Source organism: Eschrichtius robustus, chromosome 11, assembly GCF_028021215.1.
Source record: "Eschrichtius robustus isolate mEscRob2 chromosome 11, mEscRob2.pri, whole genome shotgun sequence".
Classification (NCBI taxonomy): domain Eukaryota; kingdom Metazoa; phylum Chordata; class Mammalia; order Artiodactyla; family Eschrichtiidae; genus Eschrichtius; species Eschrichtius robustus.
The window spans coordinates 100,192,631-100,218,197 of NC_090834.1; the positions used below are offsets into that span (position 1 = coordinate 100,192,631).

A 25,567-nucleotide genomic window follows, 5' to 3' on the forward strand; every position below is an offset into this window, starting at 1 on the left:
AGGAAAGGCGGGCGAGCGCCTCGGATCTTCCCCCCAGCCTGGCCCAGACCCGAGCCCGGGGAGCTTCTCCACCGCTGCCCCGTCTCGGACTGGAGGAGTTGGGGGAGCTCCCGGTCCCCTCCCCGGAACACAATCTCCGGGCTGCTGCTTGGAGTGAGGGCGAGGGGTCCCAGGCCCCAGCCTGCGCCGTCCCGCCCTCGGGAGGTGAGTCCTGCAGCGGCCGGACCCAGGGAAAAACTTTCCCGCTGGGCCGGTCGGCGTGGGCGCGGCGGCGCCGCTTACCGTGTGCGCAGAGCAGGGCGCCAAGCAGCAGCGCGCCCCACGGCCGCCTCATGGTGCCGCCGCCGCCGCCGCCGCCGGCGCTCCCTGCCGGCCGGGGGTCCCGCCGGCTCCTGCGGGACGGCGCGGCGGAGGGTGTCGACGGAGGGTCCCCTAGGGGAAGCGTCCCGGTCCACGGTGGCGGGCGCACCCCGCAAGTCGACCTCCGGCCGCTGCCGCCTCCACTGCTGCCGAAGCCGAAGCCGAAGCCGAAGCCGCCCCGCCAGTGGATCGGGAGGGGGTGTCCCGGGCCGGGCCGCCCCGCCCCGCCCCGCCCCGCCCCGCCCCGCCCCGCCCCCAGCGCCGCAGCCCCCGCCACGGCCACCACGCCTGGTCCCGCCCCCAGCGCCGGCCCGCCCCCTTCCCGCCCTCGGCCCCCGCCCCCCGGTCCCCGGACCCCACCCGCCGGCGCCTGCAGCGCTGGCCCAGCTCCTCTTCAAGCCGCCCCCACGTTCCTAGCCCTCAAGAGAGCCCCCCCCTCACTGTCGCCAGTACTACTGCTTTAAAGTCCTTAACGTAAAAAAGGTTTTATCCTAGCGGCAACTCTCGGATCCCCCTCACTCTAGTTCTGTGCCAGAGAGGTGCACCCAGGCTGACCCAAGTCGCCTGGACGTGACCCCGGCCCCCCTACCGGCCCCAAGTCCAGACTTTATTGATGTCTCAGAATACACAAGGCTTGCTAATGCATAATCCTCTCGGTCTTTATGGACATCAAACAAGGGACATCAGGGGGCCTGGAGTGCTGTGTCTTAACTAGCGTTCTTACTGTCAAAATTCCTTTCCTGAGATTTTCTCCACCCCTCCCCCCCACCCCCGCCTAGGCAGCGTTGTTCTAGAGCTAAATAATTCTACGACCTCCCCTTTTCGTTTATTCATTTCCTGAGGTGGTTGTCTGGGCCCTGTCGCCCCAGCTCAGACGTCCAGAATTGGCCCAGACGTAGTTCCTCCTCGCTGTCTTTGTAAATCAGCGTAGTTAGCCTCTTCACCTTCTTTGACTTTCAGATCCTGGCAAGAAAGGAAGGGGGTAAGGAAGTAAGCCCTCGCTTGCAGTTGTATTCTCTCAGAGACCTCAGCCTCCTCCCAGCTTCAGTCTCTAGGGCCTTCTAGCAATATTTAACTTTTGGGTTAGTACATAAAGTTATAAATTCCTCTCTTGTCTTAGCTTTGTGGCCTACGCCTCTCCCCAGTGCATATTAATAACATGGATTAATTTTGTTACCACCTGCCATTTTCTAGGTTGAATCTTGTCCTGATACTTTTGTCCAAGCCCCCAACTTCCTTAGGGTCCTGTATATCGCTTTTCCCTCCGAGCTGGTATGGCAACAGTTTCTGGCTTTGGATCATCTGCAATTTTGTTAAACCACTTTCTTCTCACTAGTAAATAGAGTGAGGAAGCCCCAAATGCGCCATGTTAGCTGAGGGGAGAGTAATTTGTTACAGCGCAAAGAGGATATTGGGAGATTTCTCCAATGGATTGGTTGCCATTTCATCCTCGCTTGTCTGCAATTTTTCAAAGGCTTTCACTTCAAATTACCATCTTTGACCAAAGCTAACATTAACTTTGCAATAGCAAGGAAAAAAATGCGTTGTTAACTGCTTCTTAGCCAGTATTTCTCTATTCTGTTTTGCCTAAAATTTTTATGCAGATGAAATGTTGAACTAACATCACCATGGTAACAAATACCATGAGGCATTTTCTGTGTATGTAGTTCTTTTTGCTGACTGAAGGCGGCAGTCGGGTCAGGTCAGGTTTACTTGATCTTACTGCTAGGAAAAAGTCAACCTTTAAGGCCTATGTCATCTTAGCCTAAAATCCAAGGAGAAAAGGGTGAAAAAGTAGAGGCTGGTTCTCAATCCCTCCTCCCCACAACGTTTTTGATGCAGCCTTCGTCGGTCTCAAGGTTTCAATATACGTTGCTTACGAAGACTTGCTTTTTGACCTGTTGAGGAAGACCTTATGATTCTGGAGACCATTTTTTTTCCCCACAGTGAAAACTAAGGACGTGTGGTATAATGAATACATTTGCCCCAAAAAATCCAGAACAGGCGGTCACCATACTTTCAATGTCATGGGATTAAGAATTTATAAACAGTTTCCGCTCTGTATTCAAAAGACAGGTTCCTTTCCAGAAGGCATGATTTGTGTTGTTTTTTCTGGGATTGAGGAGGAACAGGGAAGCTGGCTGTCCCTGTCTGACTCAGGCTCAAGAGACTGAATTTTCTGTGTGCATCCCGAGTCCTCCTCCTCCATGGTTCAGCACAGTTCTGGTGCACAGAGCCATCCCTGGCTGCTGTGAGTCACTGGGAATATCAATGGGTAGAAATGAACTTCATGCATAGTCCCTGGCTGGGTCACCCCCTAGGGTGAGTTAAGTCTTGGCTGTCAGAAACTGCTCTTGTGCCAGGAGTGCTAAGCCATATTTATTTTTACCAGGCCTCTCAGACTTTCTTGTTTGGAGTGAGAGATCCTGAAAAGCATGCCAGAATGGGCTGTTTGTCTCCCTTTTATTGTCCTCTGGGACATGCCCCTAGGAAAGTTGTAGGGGATTGCCAATTCCAGAAGGGTCTCAGAGACATTCGTTTCCTCAGAAACACCACCCCTTTCCTTCATCCTTCTAGGACAGACCAGGGGACTGAATTTCTAAGATCAGAATATTGCCCTGAATTAGACCATCACTAATGGCCTTTTCAAAGGATACCCTGGGGGTGCTACAGAAACAAGATAGAAATGGGCACTATTTTGATCCAGTTGGGTTGGTAGAATCCTCTTACAACCCAGGCATCATTCAATAACCTGAATTCTAAACATAATTCTTCTAAAAGAGTAAAAGGTTTGACATTTCCACACTTTAAAACAGTGGTTCTTAATCAGGAGTGATTTTTGCTGACATGGGGCAATGCCTAGAGACTTTTTTGGGAGTAGGTATTACTGGCAAATAATGAGTAGAGGCCATGGATGCTGCTAAACATTCTACAATAAGCAGGACATCCCTCCCCACAACAAATAATTATTCAGCCCAAAATGTTAATAGTGCTGAGGTTGAGAGACCCTGATTAAAAAATTAAGAACATGAGTCTGAAAAAAAGAATTGCTCCATCTCTAGGATCACTTTCTTGTGTGAATGGAAGAAGGAGTTCTTAAAGCTATAGAATGGAAAACAAGAGAAACAAGAGAAAGCACAGCTAAAGGAGCTAAAAGAGTCCTATACCTATCTGCCTAGGGATGCCTATTTCCAGTATTAACTCACTTAGTGGGAGTAAGTATTTATTATGGGTATATTATGTGCCAGACACGGTAGAAGCAGTAGTAAACAGATATATTGGGTCCCTGGAACTTACAGTCTGATGGTTGGGGAGGCTACAAGTATACAGAGGCATTAAAAGAATGATCTCACAAATGAATTTAAAGCTACAAATGATAGGGGCATTCAAGGAAAAGTACAGGGTTCTTTGAAAGGACAGACTTGATTTAGATTTGGGGGTTCAAGGAAGGCCTGTCAGAGGCACTAACACTAGCATGCTGAGTAAGATTCATCAGGCTAAGTGTGGATGGGGCGGGTCTTCTAGGCAGAAGGAACAGTATGTACAAAGGCCCTGAGCCAGGAAACAGTTATAGAAAAATATAATTAACTTTTAGCAATGGTATGCTTTTATCTAGGTTCAGGGGGCTACTACTGGAGACCAGGAAAAAAGAAAAAAAAGAAAGTATAAGGGAATAGTCTGATTTGCATTTTTGTGCTTTCTTTAATTGCAAACCCTCCATACCACCACTTCAAGTACCAACACTTTTCACGTTCCAGCTCAGCAGTAGTACTTGAGCCAGGATCTGGGTACCATGGCTGATTCAGTTCCTTGGCATAACTTGGGGCGCACCCTGAAAAGTGGGACTTCCTAGATGTTTTTTTTTAATCTCCTGGAAGCTTGATAGTCACACACCTGGCACGTATAAGTAGAGCTTTTGCAGCAAACATCTCAGTATGTCTTGCTTATTTCAGTAGCAAAGATGAATTTAGAATGGTGGATAAACAAATGGATCAATGAATAAATACTCATTTAGTAACAAACATGACTCAAGCATCTATGTAAATGGTCTGTTTCACACATGCCCCTTTATAATTCATTTTCCACACAGCAGCCACAGTGACTTCCTAAAAAACAAATCAGATCATGTTATTACCAGGCTTAAAACCTTCCAATGGCTTCCTACTGCACTTAGAATAATAGCTGTACTTCTTACATGTCCTTTGAGGTCCTTCATGACCTGGCCTTTGCCTAATTCTTTGACCACTTTTCCCCTTACTCATTCTACTCTAGCCACACTGGTTTTCTTTCAGCTCTGTAACATGCTATCATTTCTTACAACTTTTGCACAAGCTGTCTCCTCTGTTTAGAATGCTGTTTCCCCAGACCCTTCCATGGCCGCTCCCAGCTCAATGTCATAGCCTCAGAGCTTACCATCTTGCATTTATTTGCCTTTTTCTCACTCCGCCTTTACCCTGTTTTATATAGGAGATTGGATAAGGGTTCCTAGAGGTGGTGCCATTTTGCCAAAGTCTTAGAGGATGTGTAAGAGTTTACTAGGCAGAAAATGTGGGAGAGGTACATTCTAGGCAGAGAGAAGAGCTTATCCCAAAGCAAGAGGGTGTGAAAGAGCTCAGTATGTTTGGGAATAGTGAGTAGGAAGGTATAGCTAGAGAATTAAGTGTGTAGGGAAGAGTAAATGGCACAGTGGCTGGAAAAGTAGGTTGGGACCCAACTGTGAAGGAATATATATGTCTGCATGTTAAGGAATTTTGATTCATCCTAGTAATGGTGAGTTAGCAATGTTTTTAAAGTAAGGAAGTAACATGGGCAAATTTAACATTTAGAAAATAAACTCTTGTAACAATGTAGAGGATGGCTTGGGGGAGAAAAAATAGACACAGACTGCAGCTTTTTGTCCTAATATTCTAAAGCTTGGGAACTTCCAGTTCATATCCTAAGTTTATTTAATGATTCCTAGTAGATTCCCTCTCATCTTCCTGAACTAGTTATCTTAGTTTGTCTACTTGTAGCATCGTCTCTATGCCTTTTGTTGAGTTAGTTGCTTTTTTTCTGGGTATTTCTTAAGATATGGTGATCTGTCACACATAGTATTTAGGTGTAAGGAGGAGATGCCAATGCTTTCTGATTGATTTTTAATCTCCTTCTCAATGATGCCTTGCCATTTGCTGGCCTTTTTATTTAATAAATTTGTTTCATGAACTGGTTCCTGTGAGGCAACCATAAGTCCTGTGGATTGGATGGCTTTCATTTTCTAAACTTTTAATCTAAATTGGGGAAAAAAGTCTATTTAACAGGCATTTATTCTGTCAGGCACTGTGCATGATTCTAGAAACTTAAAGATGAATGAAGACTGTCTCTGACCTCCAGGAACTCAGAATCTAGTAGGATAATTCAAATTGTTTTGTTTTTTTTTAATGACATAAATATTTTTTAAGTCTACTTTTTAAAATATTGGTTCAATTTCATTTCCAGTCCTTATCCACATGCATAACCTGTGTACATTAACATTTATAGAACACTCCACCCAACAATAGCAGGGTATACATTCTTTTCAAAGAGCACCCAGAACATTAACTAAGGCATATTTACTAAGGTAGCCCATATTCCAGATCATAAAACAATTCTCAATAAAGGCAAAAAAGATTCAAGTCATATAAGGTTTCTCCAGGTATATCTGACCCCAGTGGAATTAAACTAGAAATCAGGGACTTCCCTGGTGGTCCAGTGGTTATGACTCCACGTTTTCACCGCCAAGGACCCTGGTTCAATCCCTGGTCAGGGAACTAAGATCCCACAAGCTGCACAAAAAAAAAAACCCCAAAACAAACAAACAAACAAAAAACCAGAAACACCTCTGGAAAATCCCCCAATATATGGAAATTTTGAACAATACACTTCTATATAACCCATGGGTCAATGAAGAATTCCAAAGGAAAATTAGATAATGTTTTCTATTTTAGTTTATAAATTTAAATGTTTCTAAAAGTACAAAATCACATTTTTGAAGATTGGAGTTCTTTTTGTGGGAAGATTTTTAACTAAAAATTCCATTTCTTTATAAATATACAGCCTTTAGGTCGATCTTTGTTGCTGAGTGCAGGCTTTCTCTAGTTGCGGAGAGCGGGGGCTACTCTTTGTTGCGGTACGTGGGCTTCTCATTGTGGTGGCTTCTCTTGTTGCAGAGCTCTAAAGCACAGGCTCAGTAGTTGTGGCGCACGGGCTTAGTTGCTCCACGGCATGTGGGATCTTCCCAGGCCAGGGCTTGAACCCGTGTCCCCTGCATTGGCAGCCGGATTCTTAACCACTGCGCCACCAGGGAAGCCCCAGGAAGCCCCTCATCTGTTTATTCTTGAGTGAAACTTGTTAGTTTGGGTTTCAAGGAATTTTTCCATTTTACCTAATATGTTAAATGAGCAGTGTTGTCCTACTATTCCCTTAGTGAAAATGACACAGTTATCGCTGTGCATACTCCAGGACAGAGGAAGGCACAGCTAATTTTTGTGGGCTACCAAGAAGGATCAGAAAATCTTCCTCCGTTTTACACTACATGAACGTGTAATTCCCAACTCTTTTTGCAGCACTGAAAATATAAAATAACAAGAAGGTACAAGTCTGTAATTGTCTTTGAGCTCCAGTTCAATTTAAGCCATGTCCTCTTAACCACTTTCTCGAAATGCATTAGTTTTCTTTAACTGCCCAAGAAATGGGAACATTTATTTTTCCTTGCAAATTCTCCCAAAGCTCTGGTCTGTTGACCTGTGGCAGTCCAAAATGATTTGTCTGTAAATAGCATTTTAAACTAAACATGTAAATCTCATACGGTGGCATCGCACGTAGTTTCTGCTTTGCTTTTATGGGAGATAAGTCTTTGAAGAAGAGCCTAGTAGCTCAGCATGAATTTCATGACCTGCATTTCTTAGTAGCTACTTCGCCTTTAGCATCTTTCTGCTTGATGAGTTGATAAAAGCTTGTCCTAGTTTCTTGAGCCTGCTTTGTAAGAATAAGTCAGACTGCATTTTTTCTTTCTATTGTTTCCTTGAAGTTTAAAACTATTTGGTACATTTATATTTGCTCTTCTGTGGTTTTCAATTCCAGGGAGGATTTTCCTCCCTATCAATCTCTTCATAGGTCCTCTGCAGAGCCAGAGAGGTCTATTAATTTTCTCTTTATAATTAGAAATTATAATCTGATAAATTGGTGTCTCAGCATATCCTCTTTTGTGGGTATTTTTCCTATTGTTTTGAGTTCGATGTTTCCATTCCTTATGCAATAGTACTGTCACATCTCAAGCACTCTCTGTTTTGACCAATTTCATAATACTTGCTTATTTTCAGGATTGTGGAGTTGATTTCTGATTTACTGGTCTATCTGGATGATTATTTGTTTAGGTAAGACTTTCAGACATATGTAATAATAATTTAAGAACCTGAAAAGCACATCTAAATTGAAGGCTGACATGTTTTTCTTTTCGTAACATTCCACAGGGTCACAGAAATACACTTGACTTTAACAATTCTTGTGTATTTCCCCTTTTCTTAAGACCTGATGTTGTGTATGTTTCACTGAAAAACTTCCTTCACTACTGACCGGTTGCCAAAACCTATTTGTGTAATATACGGCAGAAGAGAAATCTAAAAGTAATGGCTCCCTCTTGGGAAAAACAAACACTGTATGGAATGTCATCACTTCTGCTAAAAAAATTTTTTAAGATTTTTAAGCCACTCATTTATTGTTTGTTTGTCTTCAGGTTATAATGCATGCCTATTATAGAAAAAATTTAACCGTATGTAAAAGTATAAAGAAGAAAAATGTAAGCAGTAATTCCACCACCATTAAAAAGGCTACCTGCTATTTCTGTGCAACCCCAAATTTTCTTGAAGCCTTAGCTTAGCGACCACCTGCCCTTTTCCAAGTCTTCCTCCTCAATAGACTGTTTAGGACATTGAGTGGAAGACTGACTTTAAATATAAGGGCCCTTGGGATTTTTATGGAAGGGATGGAGCTGTAGGAAAAACCTACAAATTGCTCCAGAGATGACATCTTGTTCTTATTTAGCTTTCTTTGAGTCATTAACAGTCGGGCGCCACTGGTGCTGAAACTTATCATTATTATAACCACAAATGGGTTAATGCCCAAACAAAGCTGTATTCTTGGGGCTGGTTCCCAGCTCCACCACACAGACCCCAACAGCAGCACCCTCTGAGTCCCAGGATAATGCCCCACAAATAAGGGGATGTCAAATGTTCAGCCTGGACTCAAAATTCTCTTCTTTTATCTGGGAGCTTCCAGTTGCTGGCAGGGCAGAGCAAAAAGAAAAATAAATAAATAAAACGCAAGCCAACAAACCCTAAAAAAAGAGGCTGTGTGGTTTAGCGGTCAGACCACTAGCCTGGAGGTTGAGATCGCTGAGATCCAGTTCCAGCTCTCCCACTGACTGGCTGGATGATGCTAGACAAGTCATTTTCCTGACATGTTCCTCGGTTTCCCTACTTAGAAAAGGGAGAAGTGCATTAGGAAGTTTTATGAGGACAAATGAAATGATCTGAGAATAGCTTCAGGTTGCTTGGAAATAAAATGAAATTGTAATCCTTAATAATTACCATCCTATTACTTTATTAATAATATAGTAAAAAGCCACAGGTGTGAAAGTTATGGAACTCCCATAACTCTCAAGGTGCATGGGGTAGGGGTGGGGGTGGGAGGCAAGGGTGGAGGTAGAAGGCAAATGTTTTTTTTATTATGTGCAGGACTTCACATCAAATACCAAATTAGTTAACTTATTACCTCAAGATAATAAATGCTGCTCTGAGTTCGGCTCTGTCCCTTTATCCTTACCACATCCAAACTCAGAGTGACTCACAGGAGCCTAGAAATGAGACACATATACAATTTTAAGGGAAAGGGAGAATTAGGAGGTTTGAAGCTTCTGCTGGAGAAGGCTAAGAATAGACCACTCAGAACACAAAGAGAAGAACCTCCTCTTTCCTTTTTCTCCCAGTGTAGGTGGTCCACTGGTTTCCCAATCATTCCTTTGATAGAATGATTTTTGTTTTCTTTCTTTCCACAAAACCTCACCTCATGTGGGGGGAGAGCTAACTAAAAAAGTGAGGACAGAGTGACTTTTTCTACTATGTTTGAACTGTGACAAGTGGTACACACCACTAACCCGTTGTTGGGCGTGGAGAGGTGCAAAAAGAGAAATATCCAGATATCTGGGAACTTGAAAACCAATGAACGCTCTCCCCTCTTAAAGGAAAAGTGAACAATTAGGGATATAAGGGAAAAAATCCAATAGGTGTCCTTGTTTGTGCATCCCATCCCCCCAGAAGTGAAGTGTCTTCGTAAGAAAAAAAGAAAAGACACTTGGGAAGGGTACCAAATAGTAAGGGATAGAAGTAGAAGGAGGGGCTATAAAGATAAAGAGGAATTTGAGAGGAAATGTCAATGAAGTCATAGAGGATTTAATGAGCACTTTCTGGATGCCCAGCCTTGTCACAGGCAGAAAAGACACATCCCTGACCTCACCTCAAGAAGCAGCCAAGATATACGCACGTGAAAGCACTTTGTAGTAATTTAAGATGATAAATAATAAGGAGATAAAAATAGGTAATGGGATAGTAAATGTTTATGGGAATTTCGGGGTGGGAGCTATTATTGTGATTTAGGATAACAGTTGTATAAAGCAGGAGTAGTTTTGAAATTCAGAAATTGCGGGTATATGGAGGGCTGGCAATAATTTTTCGACACCGGGAAATATGATGGTTTCAAAGGAACTCTCCACCTCAAATTCCTCTAAAACCAACGCCTCAAGAAGGGGAGTCCAAAGAAACTATGACCGCCGCGAAGAGACAGCTCCCGGAACTAGTGTGGCCAGCTTGGCGTTGCGATACGGAGACTGTTTGCGTGGCACCCCCTCCGCCTCTAGCCTCTCCTCCCGCCGCGTGGGTGCCATGGCAACAGAGAGAGCCCTAGACCTGGGTGCCGGAAGCGGGAGAGCTGGAGCTCTGAAGCTACCCTGGTCAAAGGATGCTGAGTCCGGAACGCCTAGCCCTACCGGACTACGAGTATCTGGGTAGGCGGTTCCTTCAGCTTCGGGGAAGGAAAGAAGTGCAGACGAATTAGGCCAGGGTCTGGGGAGGAGGCCGGGGCGAGGTCTGAGTGGGAACGGGTAGGGTGGGCTAGGGGGGCGGGGTGGGGGCGGTCCAGGGCCTGAACTTGGAAGGCCCAGCGAGGAGGAAAACAGCATCTGGGGAGTAAAGAATGCTGAAGTGTACCCGCTGGAGCTCAGACAGTGTGGATTGTGCCCTAAGGCTAGGTTGGAGTTGAGAATTGAGGGGCCTTTGGGGGTATTACTGATATGCTGCCAGTGGAGTAACCTTGGAACCTTGAAGTGACAAATCAGTCATTCTGTGAACAGTCATTTAACCGTTATAGCAGCAACTAACATTTTTGAGCATTTCTTTTACATTAGGCACTATGCCAAGCATTTTACGTGCATTCTTTTTTTTTTTGGCTGTGTTGGGTCTTCGTTAATGTGCGAGGGCTTTCTCTAGTTGCGGCAAGCGGGGGCCACTCTTCATCGCGGTGCGCGGGCCTCTCACTATCTCGGCCTCTCTTGTTGCAGAGCATGGGCTCCAGACGCGAAGGCTCAGTAGTTGTGGCTCACGGGCCTAGTTGCTCCGTGGCATGTGGGATCCTCCCAGACCAGGGCTCGAACCCGTGTCCCCTGCATTGGCAGGCAGATTCTCAACCACTGTGCCACCGGAGAAGCCCTTATGTGCATACTTTATTGAATCTTCATAACAGCCCCAGGAGGAGACTGTGTTTTTCTTCCATTTTGCAGACGGAGAAACTGAGGCTGAAGAGGTGACTTGTACAAATAAGGCCACACAGCTATAAAATGGTAGGCCTAGGATCAGAACCTAATTTGCCCACTCCTGAGCTTGAGCTCTTGACCATTAAGGCTGTGGCTGTAACACTTTACACACACTGTAACACCTTCAGTTTGTAAGGCATTTACTGGATGAAAAAAGGATATATGTATGTTGTGTGTGTATATACATACATGTATGCACACATGTTTTAAAAAATTAGTAGACTTTTTTAGAGCAATTTTAAGTTTACAGAAAATTGAGCAGATATTATAGAGTGTTCCCATATACTCCCTCTCTGTCTCACTCAGAGCTTCCCATTATTAACATGTGACATTAATATAGTACATTCATTACAATTGATGAACCAATATTGATACATTATTATTAACCAAAATCTTCAGTTTACATTAGGGTTCACTCTTTGTGTTGTACAGTTTTATGGGTTTTGACAAATGCACGATGTCATGTATCAACCATTATAGTATTATGCAGAATAGTTTCACTGCCCTGAAAATCCTCTGTGCTCTATCTATTCATCCTTTCCTCTGTCCCCCAACCACTGACAACCATTGATCTTTTTACTGTCTCTAAAGTTTTACGTTTCCAGAATGTCATGTAGTTGGAGTCATAGAGTAAATAACCTTTTCAGACTGGCTTTTTTCACTGAGCAATATGCGTTTAAGGTCCCTCCATGTCCTTTCCTGGCTTGATAGTTCATTTCTTTTTATCACTGAATAATATTCAATTGTATGGATGTACTATACACATTTTTTAATGAAAAACAATTCTAGTTTAAATTTTTGAATTAGTGATACGGAAACTAGGTTAAAAAACATAAAGAAGTTTATAATGAAAAGTCTCTTCCAACCCTTTTACCCCATCTGCCAGTTTCCATCCATCCTCAGCCCCCACTAGTAACCACTATTACTGGTTTCCTGTGTATTCTTCCAGAGTTTAGTTTATTATGTATATAAGGGAGAATATACTTTTTTCATTCAATATATCTCGGAGTGATTTCTGTGTCAGTGAGAGCTTTCTCATTCTTTTAAAAAAAATGTTTAGCTACATAGTATTTTAAATAATTTATTTGACCAATTCTCTATTGGTACACATGTTGTTTTTAGCCTTTTGCTATTACTGAAAATACCCCACTGAATAACCTGTAATTTTGTGCCATTGCTAGTATATCTGCAAGGATAAATTCTACAAAGTGAAATTGGTGGGTCAGGGACATATGCATTTTAAATATTGATGGATATTGCCAAATCATCTTTCACAGGGGTTGTACCATTTTACACTGCACTAACAATGTAAGAGTATGCCTGTTTCCCCATAGTCTTTCCAACAAAGTATATCAAACTCAAACCATCAGATTTTTTCAACCTGTTAAGTGACAGATAGTCCCAGGGTAGATTTAATGTACATTTCTTTTCTGAAGTTGAGCATCTTTTCACCAGGTTTAAGGGCTGTGTGGTTTTTGAAAGGTGTATATATATATATATATATATAAAGAGCATTGTTATATCACAGATAATTTTGCATCCAATGAATAATAATATCAATGTCTAGCAATGCCTAGACTTTTGCTAAGGATTTTATGTATTTTATCTTATTTATTCAGTACTAATGAATCTATGAAATATTTGAAAAGCCTAGTCTATTGTTCAGTTCCTTGGATGTTTGCGTCAAAGTCTTAACATATTTAAATTATATGCCTCAAAGGCTTGACATATTTAATATACTGGTGCTTTGGTGAGTAGAAGTTGGTGGTCCCTCCATAAGTGGCTTTTTTCAGCCACTAATTCAGTGGCAATGTTGATAATGAATCTATAAACAGAATCAAAATTTCAGGTTGGTTGTAAAAGCTTCAATGTCCAACCACTTATCTAATTATTGAACCTTGGATTATTGAACCTCCTTCAGGTTCTGTTGCATATTTAAGTGCCTTAACTCCCTGTCCCATTCACCATCTGGACATTCATACTGCCCTAAGCAGGGTCATACTACTCATTGGCTTCCTCATGGTTCCTCAGACCATACAACTCTGCTGAAATGCATTTGTCTTTAGTTGAGAACAACCCTGCCCATTACAGTTTGGTCTCTTTTAGAGGCATGCTGTTGCTGTTTTGAAGCATTCACCCTCAATATAATGACCACTGAAAATCACCCCTTATAGATTAATTTAATAAAATATTTTCTGATTTGAAAATTTAAATACCTACGGAGGTTATTTTTGGCTTGGCTTGGCTTTTCTTCTTCTTCCTCCTCCTCTCCTCCTCCTCCTCCTTCTTCTTCTTTTTTTTGTAAACAAATTATAAAGTCACATGTGTAGGCCTAGAGAAGAAAATACACATAGAAAAAAGAAAATTGCACAGATAGGAAAGCTCTAGGTATTCAGTGCATCAGAAAAGTGAAAGCTCAATATCCCTTGGTAAGTGTGTCTGGAGACCTCTTTTTAGTATTATGGTATAAATGACAGGGATACCTATTCAGTGAATATCCATAGATTTTCCTTTCTACCTGCTAGCCAAGGCTTATATTTGCCTTTTTGAGTACTAGTGAAGAAAACAGTCTTTCATCCTGTTGGGTAAACTGATCCATTGCCTGCTGACTTTGTGGATTAGGAACCTGTAATCATGGCCTGGAATGGCTTAGGATCTTAAGATCATCATTACAGAATTGACTCCATGATGTTCATGCCTGCAGTCATCAGAATGGAGTGATAGGAACTATGTTAATGCCCAGGCGTGAATAGAGAGAGGAGAGTCTGGTAAGGAGATGAAATAAATATAGAGCCCTTGAAAGGTTTCCACTTTATGAAAGCTACTTATTGGAAGCTTCTGCCAGAGGCTGAGGTGTGTCTGTGTATCTGGTTGGGTGTGGAGAGTTCTCTAGAGCTGAAGGGCAGCCTGTTCTGGTCCCAGGTTTGCAAAACACACTACCTACGTGCTGACCTGAGTGTAAGCATGAGGGTGTGAGGTTTATTATTTTACCCCACCTAAATTGGTGAGGTGCTTGCTTTCACTCATGCTTAATTTGCCTCTTCTGTTTCTATGGATACTGCTTATTCTCACTAAGACTGGCAGTGGATTGGCATAATAGATAACTCCAGGAAATCAGAGACGGTCTTTCTCCTTTGGAGGCTATAGTTTTAGAGGAATCGCAATAAACTGGATAGTTACTTTTAAGCTATAGTTTTTGAGCACTTCATTTATGCTTAGCACTGTGCCTTAACTCATTTAATCTTCACAACCACCATACAGGTAGGTATTATTATTAGTCCTATTTAGTAGTTATTAATATCGTCTCCTCATTTTACAAATAAGGAAACTGAGGCTTAGAAAGGCTAATTGATTTGTACAAAGTCACATAGGTGATGATACGTAAAAGCAGGGATTCAAATCCAGGGTTATTGGATTCCATGCCTGTTTTTTCCTCTCTACCAAGAAAATAAAAATAAACAAACCAAAATATCTATTGCCTGTAAAGGGCAGTGATCCTTGCTTCCCTTTTAAGAATGGAGTTCTTAAACAGTTCATTAGTTGCAAATCAGTTTCCTGAAAACAGGAATTGTATCTTTCTCATCATTGTATACCTACCTTTCACAATATAGACACTTTATACATACATATGTGTTAAATTGAATATGAATAATCTGACCTTAGGGTCCCCCAAATGTGAGCAGCTAACAACAATAACTAAGACTTACTAAGTACTTACTATGTACCAGGTAACATTTTATGTGCTTTATAAACATTAATGCACATGAAGATAGTTTCAGTTTTTATCTCCATTTCACATGTGAGGAAACTGCAGCACAAAGGTATTAAATAACTAGTTAGTGAGTCCTAGAGGCAGAATTCTAATCTAGCAGTCTGATTCCGGAGTCCCCATTGTTAAACTCCATGCTATGAATACCTTCAGCAACTCCAACAATGAGGCTCCAACTATTGCATAGACCTGCTTATAATGGTTGCATGGATTCTGGAGTAAGTTCAGGTGACTCCAAGGGCTTAATTTAACATTTCTGCCAGGAGGGGGCATCCTAGGAACCAGGATGGATCAGGGAATAGTAAAATTCCAGTTCCCTCTTGCCACTGGACTCACCTCTCAAAGGCAGGCAATAAAGAAGATAACTTCTAAAAATACACCATTTAGGAGAGTTTTAATGGCAATAATCTACGTACTTTGTGTAGCTGTGTGACCTTGAAGAAGTTACTCAGCCTCTCTGTGCCTTAGTTTCCTGATATGCAAAATGTACTTACCTCATACATGTAAGCTTTTAGAGCGATGCCTGGCTGCTACATTGTATCTACATTGTGAAAAGAGGATACACAAAGATGAGTAAGATACCTTTCCTTCTAGAGCACCTGGGTAGGTGCTCAATAAATATTAGCTGCTATTATTACTCCTACATTTTAATAAAAATGTGTAATACATCTGTGGCAGCCATGAAATTGTGCCTCTCAGATCCCCTATTATGTGGAGGGGAGGGTAATTAACTCTGAACCCCAGCTCTCAATCCAACACCTTGTTCACATTGAGGTCACCCTTCCCACAGGCTGCTCCCAGCGGATGACTGGGTGGGGAAGACCCACTTTTATGAGAAGTGTGACTCCTCTGATGGTGACTTTGGCTTGAGGACTCCCACTGCACTGCAGTCTAATACTCTCAACTCCCTCGCTCTTCTTTACAAGGGTCAACCCTGCATTGTGGTCTGTCAGCTCTCCCAGCTTCTTCCAGCTCCCTCCCCATTTTCCCTCATGGGCTTTTCAGTATATCTCTTGCATGTCTGATCCTGTCTTGTTGTCTGCTTCTCAGAGTACCTGGACTAAGACAACATCCAACAGTCATTGATATAGTCCCTTCCAGTCATGAGGTTGATACAGTTTTTTCAAGCCTTGACAAAGGTTCTGACATATGATTCTTTCTATGTTGAAGATTATTAAGTGTTACTAATCTTATTTTTTTGCATTTGCTGATATCATAGCACATGATATTTACTTGTCTTACTGCCAGACACAATTTCTTTTTTTGCTTTTGGATGAATCCTGATAAGCAAACTTATTTTTGTTTGAATATAATTAGTGAATCTTCCAAACCCAACCCTATGCTAGGAAACATTGCTATTCACAATAAGTCAACAGAAATACTGTTAGGACTTTAGAGTGCTTGGGTTGTTGCAGAAAGAAAAAGAAATATTACAGATGTTACGCTGACTTCCTAAATCTTTGGAAACTAGGTTTATAATATATAAAGCTGGTCACTTAAAAACAGTAATGAACGTGTTCACAAAACCATCTCTTTCCTTTCTTCTTCCCCCCTTCCCCTTCCTTTCTTTTCTTCCTAATTGTTCCTTTCTTTCTTTCTTCCTGAATACCTTCTCTATGTAAAGCAAAGCATGAATATAAAGTGTTCCTCCCTACAGGAAACTTATGCCAAAGATGGGAGATGGGACATATTCATAAATGACTGTAACACAAAGTGACAGTGTTAATAAGTGCCAACCAAACTGGGAAATGGCCAAGACACCTGCAGACATACAGTTCACTCGCTCTATAACAACACTTATTTCCCATCTCCCATCTTTGGCATAAGTTTCCTGTAGGGAGGAACACTTTATATTCATGCTTTGCTTTACATAGAGAAGGTATTCAGGAAGAAAGAAAGAAAGGAACAATTAGGAAGAAAAGAAAGGAAGGGAAAGGGGGGAAGAAGAAAGGAAAGAGATGGTTTTGTGAACACGTTCATTACTGTTTTTAAGTGATCAGCTTTATATATTATAAACCTAGTTTCCAAAGATTTAGGAAGTCAGCGTAACATCTGTAATATTTCTTTTTCTTTCTGCAACAACCCAAGCACTCTAAAGTCCTAACAGTATTTCTGTTGACTTATTGTGAATAGCAACGTTTCCTAGCATAGGGTTGGGTTTGGAAGATTCACTGATTATATTCAAACAAAAATAAGTTTGCTTATCAGGATTCATCCAAAAGCAAAAAAACAAATTGTCATGACAGGGGCAGCAGTTCCCTAGGTGGCCCAGTTCTGGGATGTGACTTTGGGATTTGTTCCTGGAAATTTAGCCTAGACTCTGTTTCTTTCACCTTTCTAAGAATTCTGTAAACTACTTAATAAATGTAATCAAATTTTTTCTTAAATTTTTATTTATTTATTTATTTATTTTTGGCTGTGTTGGGTCTTCATTGCTGCACGTGGGCTTTTTCTAGTTGTGGCGAGCGGGAGCTACCCTTTGTTGCGGTGCACGGGCTTCTAATTGCAGTGGCTTCTCTTGTTGCGGAGCACAGGCTCTAGGTGCACGGGCTTCAGTAGCTGTGGCCCGTGGGCTCAGTAGTTGTGGCTCGCGGCTCCAGAGCGCAGGCTCAGTAGTTGTAGTGCATGGGCTTAGTTTCTCCACGGCATGTGGGATCCTCCCGGACCACAGCTCGAACCCGTGTCCCCTGCACTGGCAGGCAGATTCTTAACCACTGTGCCAACAGGGAAGCCCTAATAATATTTTTGCTGGGGAGAAAAAAGAGCAAGTGAGTTCTAAGGCACATTGTTTGTTGACCCTTACCCATCCCCATTTCTCCAAGGTAACTGATTGCAGGTGATGTCAGTGTTACTCTAGGGTTTAAATTCTAGGGTTCTGTAAATTGCTTACTTTGCTTATCATTTATATATTCAAGTAATCTTAAAATCTTTCCTCCAAATGCTGTCCAAAAGTTGGGGATCTCTTTTATTTGTTATAAATACCACATTTGCTAACTGAGTAAATTTAGGAAGCTGAGTAGGTAATTAAAGTTTTAAAAACTGATAATAGTAGATCAGAAGAGACAAAATGAGCCATTAGCTTATCTCTAGTTCATTATCCTGTTTATAGCCTTCTTAGCACTTATCACAATTATTTTATTTATCTATTTGTATATTTTGTTACTGTCTGTTTCTTACTAGAAGGTAAGCCATAAGGGCAGGCTTTCCTCTCAGTATCTCCAAAATCTAGCACAGTGCTTGGCCCAAGTTAAGTGTGCAATTCTTAAATGAATAGTCTGCTTTAAGTAGCAAAATAATTTTTTTTTTCAAATGAGAGAAAGGACTCCAGTTCAACAAATAGTTATTGAATTCCTACTGTGTGAGAGACACTAAGCTTTTTTTCTCCTTCTTCCATTGACAAAAAAAAAGGATGACTGATTAAAATCTTTCCTCTGAATACTGTCCCGAAGTTGGGGATCACTATTATTTGCATAAATACCATGTTTGCTAAATGAGTAAATTTAATTTCATGGTTGACACCATATTTTCTTTGTTTCGGTTACACAACAGTAAGATTTAATTCATTTTTTTAAATGATATTTTATGAAGGAAGGAAATTTTATACAATTTGGGGGCATCTCCTTGAGATTCTGTCTTCAGTTGGGCAGAGTAATATGCTTTAAGACTGGAATTACCCTTGTCAACTAATCCCTGGGTCCACTGTGTTGGGATGCCCTTGCGCTACTTCCCTACGGGCCTTACGAAATAGCTCATTCTATGATTGGAATTTCAAGTCAAAATACATTTATCTGAGCAGAATTTTAATGATTTATCAAAGAGAGGAGGGATTTTCCCAAACACATCTGAATTTACCAAATTACCAATCCCATTAGCTATGTTTTCTCTTAAGCACCTTTCTTTAAACAAAGTAATTACTGCTGAAATCATCCAATGTATTTTTCATAAACGCTTTTGACTAAGTTTTGTTTGATTAGCAGGAACGCAGTAAAAGTAAATATTGTTTGAGAAGGCACTTTCAGAGCCCTTTCTTTTTCTTCATTGAATTAGCTTTTTAAAAGCACTGTTCTTTGGAGAGAGTAAGAGCCTTTTTCCAGCTGTCCTATTGTGTAGCTCAAGGTCTTGTTAATACTATTATCTGGCCCTGAGATTACAGGTAATTGTGGTAAAACACAAGCTTCAGTTTCTGTAATCTAAGACAGAAATCTGTTTGTGCCCTGGCCTTCATATCAGGTGTTTGTTAAATTCAGACTTCTCTCACCTGGGATAGCCCACTGCCCCCCACAGTAAACAGAGGTATCTGGCAGGGATGGGGCTACATTAGAGCCATTGCCATTTTTTTTTTTTTTAAGATCATGTGGCAGAACTCCTCCTGTGGCCAACTTACATACAACATGTGCACTGAATGGGAAAATTACATATTTTAAAATAGGCATGCTTGAAACAATAACACTTTTGAATGTGAAATGTACCAAAAGGCCGCATGTCTCTGGCTTTGCTTGTCAAATGGAGAGGCTGCCAGAACCACTCGGCTCCATGGTTCTCATGCCCTAAAGTCCTGCAAATTGACACGTAAGTAGGCAACACACAAAGAAGCTCAGCCCATGAGAAAGTGAGTTTGGGCGCTTGGGCTGGCTTCCTTTCTCTCTGTGTGGATTTCTTTCCAGCTTCGCTTCTTCTGTCCTATCTTAGTTTTTCAGAAAGGAGAGATTAAATGTGTCTGCTATTTCAGCATGTTAACTGCACAGGCAACATGAGGCTAGCACTCAGGCCACTGTTCAGCCTGTCATATGGAAGGAATTGCTTTTCAGGGGAGATTATAATTGTGTATGTAGCCACACAAATGCACATTCTGCCTGGAGGAAAATGCACAGAAGAGGAGGCCTTATGCTGCCACTCAGGTCTCTTTGTGGAGGGCTGCATAAGAAGCCCTTACATGGCATAGTCAACTCTTTTGGGCTTAATGAGTCATCTTTTTGTGTGATGCCTACTTCAAAAAAGGAGGAGGGCGGGGGGTGGGGGGAGAAGAAGCACACTCTTGCCCAAGTGAGTTGCTTTTATTGGCCCTGCAGCTTTGTCTAACAGTTTTGTACATTCCTGATGACATCATTTATAATGCTAGTGCACAGAGAGCAAACAAAAAATAATTTAGCTTCCAGGCATTTAGACAAAACTTAAATAGTACAATTTAGAGAAATGATAATAAGCTTTATAAACAGTGAGCACATGAGCTTAAACAGCAAGCATGACCCCACTCTTTTTTGGAATGTGATGTGTTGAAAGATGGCTGTAGAGAAAACTAGAAGCTTGACACTTTTGAATTATGTGCAGTTCAGACTTGAGTCCATGGTCTAGTGTTAATCCCAAGCAGTATGTTCTAGTTAGTGGATAAAATACAAGCTACCATTGTGAGTAAGTCATTAAGCCCCCTGAGCCCTAGCATTTTACCTATAAGAAAGGAAAAGGTAATATTACCACCTACTTCACAGGAATGTTAGAAGACTGAGAAGATAAAACATGTGGAGCTCTTTATAAGAAAGGTATTTTGTAAATAGAAAATAGCATTATTATTCTCCTTCATCAAATTTCCCCAACACATGGAGTTGATAAAAGCTACCTCATAGGTGGTTGAGAGGATGAATTAATTAATATATGTCAAGTATCTTAAAGTAAACTATTTAATGAGACCTAAAATTGATTGTCTTTCTTGATAGTCTCTAGACCACCAAACCTGATATTTAAACACATGATTAACTTATAAAGTCTTATATGTGCCATCAATCTTTTGCCTTGTCTTCAAGGATTGGCATGGTAGAGGATAGTGAATATACAGGTAGAAGAAAATAGGTTAGGTCTTCAGGAAGAATGGCCCTGCCTTTTTTCTTTTCAAGGTCATGCCTATGAATAGTCTTTGGAGTCTTGCTAATTTTTTTAAAATTAATTAATTAATTTAATTTTGGCTGCATTGGGTCTTCGTTGCTGCACGTGGAGGCTTTCTCTAGTTGCAGTGATCGGGGGCTCCTCTTCGTTGTGGGGCACGGGCTTTTCATTGAGGTGGCTTCTCTTGTTGCGGAGCATGGGCTCTAGGCGTGTGGGCTTCAGTAGCTGTGGCACGAGGGCTCAGTAATTGTGGCTCGCGGGCTCTAGAGTGCAGGCTCAGTAGTTGTGGCACACGGGCTTAGTTGCTCCGCGGCATGTGGGAGCTTCCTGGACCAGGGCTCGAACGCGTGTCCCCTGCATTGGCAGGCAGATTCTTAACCACTGCACCACCAGGGAAGTCTGAGTCTTGCTAATTTTTGTTGCCATGTCTGGACATAGGTAGAAACTGTTTTGACCTTTGTTCTTCCAGTAAATATTTGGTTTTGATCTCATGTTTCTAAAGAAACAAACTCATAAGGAAAAGAAGTGATTGTTTTGTCTCACATTGTGAACTTTTCTTATCATATTTCTTAGTAGTTAAGAGAAAATAATTATTGTTGAAGGACCTGACATCGAGTTCCCTAACTGGAAAGTTCTTAAACTCAGCCAAGTAATAAAACCAGCTTTGGTTATTATCTTTAGAGGAGAAGGGACACCAGAAGAGAATTTATATTTTTTAATTGACAAAATTATCACTAACATCTCTGCTTCCATTTTTGTTGGTATTTTCATAAGGTTTTAGGCAACAAAACCTGAGAAGACCCCCTCATGTAATTTTCAAGTTTAAAATTTCATCTGTTGTTTCCTAGTAACACTTCGGTAACCTCACTTCCCAGATTTAATTTTCTATTAGATGACACTAAATGGGAAACACTATTTCATTTAAATTCTAAATCCTTAGCAGAGATTATTTCTCTTACATTTTTTAAAATACAGAGATAATATTCCAACTTCTAAGTAAGTCCAGCCCCCCAAATACTGTCTTAAGTGGGAAATGTATTCAAATAGATGTTCTTGGTATGGCAGCTGGAGTCGTTCTCATATACAGGAGGACTGGAGATAGATAGCAATCTCATTCAGTCCTTACAAGATATTTGTGAGGTAGGTACCAGCCTGATCCTCACTTTTCCATGAGGAAACTGAAATTTAGGTTATGTAACTTGCCCAAGGTCACCAAGCTAGTAAATGTGGAGGTGAAGCTTGAATGAAGTTTATCTGACCCTAGAGCCTGTGTTGTTAGCTACTTTGCTTTTAGGTCTGATTTCTCAAGACCCTCTCTCCTATTCAGTTCACAAGGATTGAAGGATTAGAACTTAATATTTTAACAGAAATGTCTACAGAATATATGATATATTCCCCGGATTCTCTGGTATAACAGAACAAAATTTAACATTTCTTTATGTTGTGGTGTCATTATTTGAGACATCATTTATTATATTGTCCTGTAGATGTGTTATGACATTTACTCATGAGGGTGGATGCTAGGAAACGGGGACTCAGAGAACTTAGGTAAAATTTCCAACGTTTATATATAATAGATAGCAGTAGGTGGAGCTAAGATTTGACTCTAGTACTTCTGGTTCCAAATTTAGTGGTTTGGGTGCCATTCAATCAATGTTAGTTAAATCTGACTTCATAGTTATTAATTAATGATAAGAACTTCCCCCTATGCTCAAAACTCCCCTCTCTCCAGACTAATGTTTCCTACTTGGTCAGTAAGATGTTGAGGTATACTGAGGTTTTGTACTTTAAGTGATTTTGTGCCACTGATCTCAGGGTGATGGTTGAGCAGCTGTTATAAAAAGATCCACCACCACAACTGCCCCCTCCAGTGCAATGGCTCATACAAGAGAGAACTTTATTTCTCTCTAACTTAAACTGAGTCCAGGATGCGGAAGGCAGGATCTGCTCTAGGAAGCCATCATAGGATTTCAGGTTAGCAGGGCAGCCATGCCATTTGAAACCCATGGTTTCTGAGGATGCCTCCATTGTAGCCATTTCCAGTTACAGAAAGGAAAAGGGGAAGGAACAAGTCCAGGGCAAACACCTTTTAAGCAAGTAAGGCAGAAGTTGCAAACATCACTTGTGCTCACATTTCATAGGTGAGGACTTAATATAAGGCCCCTGCTAATTGCAGAGGAGCTTGGGAATTGAAGTCCAACCAGACAATTGTGTGTAAGAAGAATAGGAGCACATATTTTGGGGTGTGCAAACAATAACCTGCCATACCTGGTATGTGTATTGTTAGTAGGTGCTTACCCTTATTCAGAAGAGAAGCACAGATGTATCAGTGGGTGTTTGACTTTTCCTCCCCTACCTCTACCTCTGTTAAGTACAGAGTATTTTATCCCTTGTCCATGTTCTCCACTCTTCTGCCTTATGCTACTACTGAGCTTGATTGCTCCCTTTTTTTTTTTAAATAAATTTATTTATTTTATTTACTTTTGGCTGCGTTGGGTCTTCATTGCTGTGTGCAGGCTTCTCCAGTTGCGGTGAACAGGGGCTACTCTTCGTTGCGGTGCATGGGCTTCTCATTGCGGTGGCTTCTCTTGTTGCGGGGCACAGGGTCTAGGTGCGCAGGCTTCAGTAGTTGTAGCACTCCAGCTCTAGGGCACAGGCTCAGTAGTTGTGGCCCACGGGCCTAGTTGCTCCGCGGCATGTGGGATCTTCCCGGACCAGGGCTCAAACCAGTGTCCCCTGCATTGGCAGGCGGATTCCCAACCACTGCGCTACCAGGGAAGCCCATGGTTGCTCCCTTTTTATTATTTTTTTCTTTCTTAACTCTATGTCTCCTGTCATTTCTCTTGGAACACTTCTCTGTCCTTTGTAAACATTTCCAACTGATCAGAATAGTCCCTTTCTACACTTTAGTGAGAACATGGAATGTTAGCGTTTTAGTTCTCTACTGTTGTGTTGGCTGCTGGGTGTTGGGGCTTACTTTGCTGCCAAATACAACTTCTCTGAGTGGGAGTTGGACCCACTGTAGGAACTTAAATCTTGTTTCCAGAGAGCTAGTTTTACAATAAATAAAGATATTTATCTTCCTATACTGAGAGTGTGAGTTTTAGAAGAACAAGGAAAATGTGCCACAGAAACTGGGGGAGGAGTGAGTTTCAAGATGGAGGGAGTGTTCAGTAATATCACTTGTCTCAGAGAGGTCAAATAAGATAAGAGCTGCAGAAGAGATTGTTAGTGGCATTAGGTGTGAAGTTTCAGTGGAGTAGTGTGGCAGGATGCCAGATTTTCCTGGATTGAAGAGTAAATGGGAAGGGTGAGGGATTTGAGACAATAGGTAGGCTGGATTTGTTTCCAGAAGTTCGGTGGATTGGGGAAGGAGGAGGGGGGGTGATAGCAAGAGTAGGGAGAGTTTATTGTTGTTTTTAAGTTTTTAGATGGCAGAGAGACTTGAGTATGTTTATAGGCTGAAGGAAAGGGAGCCGTAGCAGAGGAGAGGGGGAGGATCCAAGAGAAGAACAAGATGATTAAATGATGGAATGCTTTTTCAGAAGAGGTGGGAGGGAATTCCAGGATCAAGGGCAGAGGAGCAAGCTTGTTTTTGGAGGTGGGACTCAGGGCTATGTTTATCCATTGGGCATTGTAGGCATTGTGCCTAATCTATAAACTGTTTTGAGATCTTTGAAAATATTTGATACCTATAAAATATTTATTGACCCTAAACTATAGGTAAATGTTTAATTATACATTTATAAAACATAGTATAATGTCACTTTTATTGTTATATTTAGTGTGGACAAACATTTTATTTTATTTGAAAGCAGCTTATAGGTAAGATTTTTCGCAGTTAGCAGGAATTCCCAAGTGAGAAATCAGGTCCTAAGATGGCTTTAAAACAACTCTACAAGGATATTATTCAGCAATAGAGAAGAAGGAAGTCCTGCCACTTACAACAACATGGATGGACCTTGAGGGCATTATTTTAAATGAAATAAGTTAGAGAAAGACAAATACCATATGATCTCACTAATATGTATGTAATATTTAATATCTTTAAAAAACCTGGACTCATAGATACAGAGAAAAGGTTGGTGATTGCCAGAGAGGTGGAGGGTGGAGGGTGGGTGAAATGGGTAAAGGTGGGGAAAAGGTACAAACTTCCAGTCATACAATAAGTAAATCCTGGGGATGTAATGTACAACATGGTGACTGTAGTTAATAATCCTGTATTGTATATTTGAAAGTCACTAAGAGAGTAGATCTTAAAAGTTCTCATCACAAGAAAAAAAATTGTAACTGTGTGTGGTGATGGATGTTAACTAGACTTACTGTGGTAATCATTTCACAATATATACAAATATTGAATCGTCACATCGTACACCTGAAATTAATATAATATGTCAATTATATATCAATAAAAAAGAAAAAGAAAGAAACCCTGACTCTACAAGGAATAATTGTATTTGAACAACAGACAGAAAGTAAAAATGGTGAAGGACGGAGTTAAGCTTAGAAATGGAGCTGAAAGTTGATGTTCTTTACCTGACCACTTAACCTCGTCTTTGTCGTTGAAGTAAGATTCAAGGTTATCTCCTTAGAGTTAGGGAAACAAAAGTAAAAGGCATAAAAGAGAGCAAAGAAAATTTGTATTGCTGAGGAAAAGAAGAAACAAGTTGCTGTAGGAAGGA

At 41.3% G+C, this 25,567-nt stretch overlaps 2 protein-coding genes across 4 annotated transcripts in view; one reads left to right on the forward strand and one right to left on the reverse strand.

Annotated features, from left to right (window-relative positions):
• The window catches only part of LRP4 (LDL receptor related protein 4), a 49,215-nt gene extending 48,678 nt beyond the window's left edge, over window positions 1-537 (reverse strand). Inside the window, exon 1 of the mRNA XM_068555169.1 lies at window positions 283-537. Within this exon, the coding sequence (XP_068411270.1) occupies window positions 283-334 (52 nt within the window). The 5' untranslated portion in view covers window positions 335-537. The remainder of the gene's footprint in view (window positions 1-282) is intronic.
• A 9,779-nt stretch (window positions 538-10,316) lies between these two features.
• The window catches only part of CSTPP1 (centriolar satellite-associated tubulin polyglutamylase complex regulator 1), a 200,900-nt gene continuing 185,649 nt past the window's right edge, over window positions 10,317-25,567 (forward strand). For 2 of the 3 annotated variants that reach the window (XM_068555019.1, XM_068555020.1), the window contains exon 1: window positions 10,317-10,435. In XM_068555019.1, coding sequence (XP_068411120.1) covers window positions 10,390-10,435 — 46 coding nt within the window. In that variant the 5' untranslated portion in view covers window positions 10,317-10,389. The remainder of the gene's footprint in view (window positions 10,436-25,567) is intronic. The other variant, XM_068555021.1, reaches the window with a different exon arrangement.